This window comes from Magnolia sinica, chromosome 16 (assembly GCF_029962835.1).
Source record: "Magnolia sinica isolate HGM2019 chromosome 16, MsV1, whole genome shotgun sequence".
Classification (NCBI taxonomy): domain Eukaryota; kingdom Viridiplantae; phylum Streptophyta; class Magnoliopsida; order Magnoliales; family Magnoliaceae; genus Magnolia; species Magnolia sinica.
This window is the reverse complement of record NC_080588.1, coordinates 5,188,765-5,191,706: the sequence shown is the minus strand read 5'-3', so window position 1 is coordinate 5,191,706 and position 2,942 is coordinate 5,188,765. Positions and strand designations below refer to the sequence as shown.

General features: G+C 40.7%; 1 protein-coding gene across 1 annotated transcript; it reads right to left on the bottom strand.

The window, feature by feature from the left end:
- Window positions 1-1,676: 1,676 nt before the first annotated feature.
- On the bottom strand, window positions 1,677-2,408 carry LOC131229447 (uncharacterized). Its single transcript, XM_058225408.1, has one exon. It carries the CDS (start codon window positions 2,346-2,348, stop codon window positions 1,743-1,745), a length of 606 nt encoding a protein of 201 aa, XP_058081391.1. The 5' UTR covers window positions 2,349-2,408; the 3' UTR covers window positions 1,677-1,742.
- Window positions 2,409-2,942: the final 534 nt, after the last annotated feature.

Sequence of the window (2,942 nt, the reverse complement as noted above, 5' to 3'; positions counted from 1 at the left end):
TCGAAGTAATCTTTGACTGAGATCAGGCCGGGTCCTCCTCTTCTGGGTCTGGGGCAAGATCCCATCCAGGTTTCTCATACCGCCTGTGGCAGTTGTTGGTCTGGTTAGCTCGGGTGCTGGGGAGCTCGACGCTCGAGCTTCTCCCCCACAGGTCCTTTAACAGCGTCGTAGATCTTCCTAGTAAGGCAAGTCCCCTCCCATCGGGCTCTGCCCTTGGTCAACTTAGCTCATCTTTGAGTTGAGGGAACTACTCATCCTGTGTCAATTGCCCTTCTTATTTGGACTTCGATCACCCCAACTCGGGGGAGGGGGAGGCTTCCTCAACTCGGAGGCTTATCACTTGTAGATAATTGTCGCTCTTCTCGTGTGAGGGACCAATTCAGTTTTCCCCACAACACTAATTATGCTTGAACTAGCTTATCTTGATTTCTACTTATTAAACTGAAATAATTAACTTTAAATAATAATAAATAAATAAATAAAAACCTACTTATAATTGATCATAAACTAATCTCAGTTATATCAAATATGTTATTACTCATCTACTATTGTAAGTAGAAAAAAGAAACTTATTTAGTGGTATCCAAATGGGCCCTTAATTAGATGACTATGGCAACTTCGAGGAGCACTTAGACAGGGTCTTTCATCTGGTAACCACTTAAAAAAAAGAAATTCTACATAAACTAAGATGGGGTTTGACTCTTTTGAATTAGTTTAACACCCTCTTGAAAATGGTGGCAACTCATCCTCCTCACATGTCGCACCCATGCAAATTGTATTGTTGATAAAGCATATCTCTAAGGGTTGTTTGGTGATTTTAACTTGAGGGAGTGTTTGGAAATGTGGAATCCATGTGAAAATGAAAACAAAATTTCACTTAAAAGGCAGGTAGTTTGGATACATGGATTCACAATGTAAATCCACAATGTAATCACTGCACCGATTCAACGTTAGGATTCTCTGGTACAAGAAACTAGGTAGCCATTGTCTAATAAATTTGAGGATTTCACTTACTATCCAAACAGGACACTAAAAAATGAAATCCATTTTTCATTTTTTGTAATGTCAATGGAATTAATCGTTGGTTTTCCATATTTTTCTCTTGAATTCCTCATATCCAGGCATGGCCTAAGAATTCAAATCCAAAATTTTCAATCCTGAGATTTTCATTCTATCAGTTATGTTTGGCAACTTGGGTTTTCAATCTCATGGAATTCAGAAACTTTGTTTAGCAACTAGGATCTTTAAGAGGCCACTTTATAGAGATGAGGAGAGAGCAGTTATAACAGCTAGAGAGGATTTTAAAAAACAAAGATTTGGCACTACAACTTTTCCTCCTTTTGAGGATATTCAATCTTGATTGGATTTGAAAGCCAAGAATTTATAAGATTCCAAACATGATTCGTATGGAGAATTCTAAATTCCAATTCCAAATTGCCTAAAACCTATGCTACCAAACGACCCCTAAAATTACACAACCTGACCATCCAATTACAAATAGATGGTGAATACAAAATTAGCGAGTGGTCCAAATTCCAAAAGAAAAATCAGGTGGTCAGATTTTACCTTCTCATTGCAATTCGTCAGATATGCTCCATCCATGGTTGGGACAACGATTTGGACGGTCTGGATCGTCCTAAGACTAGGCCATGTGTACGGTTGAAGAGTCACCACCATATAAAACATTTATCTTATAGCCATTGTAACAATAGAAAATTACAAAAATAAGGAACTTAATCCATCTAATATCCGTAATCATAAGCAAACTCAGAAATGCCAAACATGAGACTAAGGACTTGGGTCATAATGTAAATACTGCCCCCAAAGATTGCAATTATAAGGATTGCTGAGATAGGATTCTTCAACAACTCCAATATAGGCTGGAATATGGTGTAGATCACACCTGTGCTGACTGTGAGAATGTACAGACCATATCTCCTGATGTTGTCCCAGAAATCTTCCATCATGGGCCCACCTGGGCCAAGAGCCAAGGCCTCAGGGCCACCATCAATTCCAAGAAGAAGAAGTGCAAGCCCAAGAGAAGTTGCACCCAAGACCACCATCCTGGAAAACCCATCTGAGGGGTCTTCTAGAAAGTTTTGATTTGGGGGTGTTTTGTCAATTGAGTGGGCTATGGGCTTAGTTGGGTGGCTTGGATTTGTGGGGTGGTTTGCAAATTTTCTGGGGTGGATTTTCAATTTTGCTTGAGGTTTTGGTGGTGGTTTTGGAGGGTATTTTGTGAATGAGGGGTTGGTGATTGGAAGGAGGTGAGGAGGTTTTGAAGGTAGAATGCTGAGATTGGGTTGGGATGGACACCTGAAATGAGACTTCATGGTGGAGAATTTCATTTTTTGAGGTCTAAATTTCTGGGAGGGAGGGAGGGAGGGAGGGAGGTTTTAGGAGGGGTGGTATGTTTCGGTTGTTGCCTTATCTTTAAAGAGGAAACTTTGGTACTCTGGTAGTATGTGGTGGATGATACACAGGCACTTAGAAATTGCATGCGTGGCATGTAATTAATTCAAACCAAACTGTCCAAGCTATGGGCTGCTGCCTGCTTATCATTATCAACAATCACACTCGGACAGAGTATCAAATCTCATATTGGTTTTCGGTTGAGGGGTACAACTGTACAAGTGAGAGGGGTGCAACCGATAGGGGTACAAGTGTACAAGTGGTGCCTGTTTTCAGTAATCAAATCCATCCGTCCATTGGCCCATAACAATGTGGATGGACCCTCAATCTAATAGGCTCCATCATGGATGGGCCCAGCACTAAAATTATCCCGCACAAAATTGTACGGTGTATGTGGGTTTTAAATTCTGACAAGTGGGGTCTGTGGTTCGATAATCCAGACCATTGGTCTATTGCATCACACTGTAGATGGAGTATCCCCAAAAATTCTCCACTTAGGATAATCCCAACCTTTCAATTTATGGTCTACA

Excerpts from the sequence above, each read along its gene's own strand:
- LOC131229447 (XM_058225408.1), bottom strand. The coding sequence starts at position 2,348 with ATGAAATTCTCCACCATGAAGTCTCATTTCAGGTGTCCATCCCAACCC.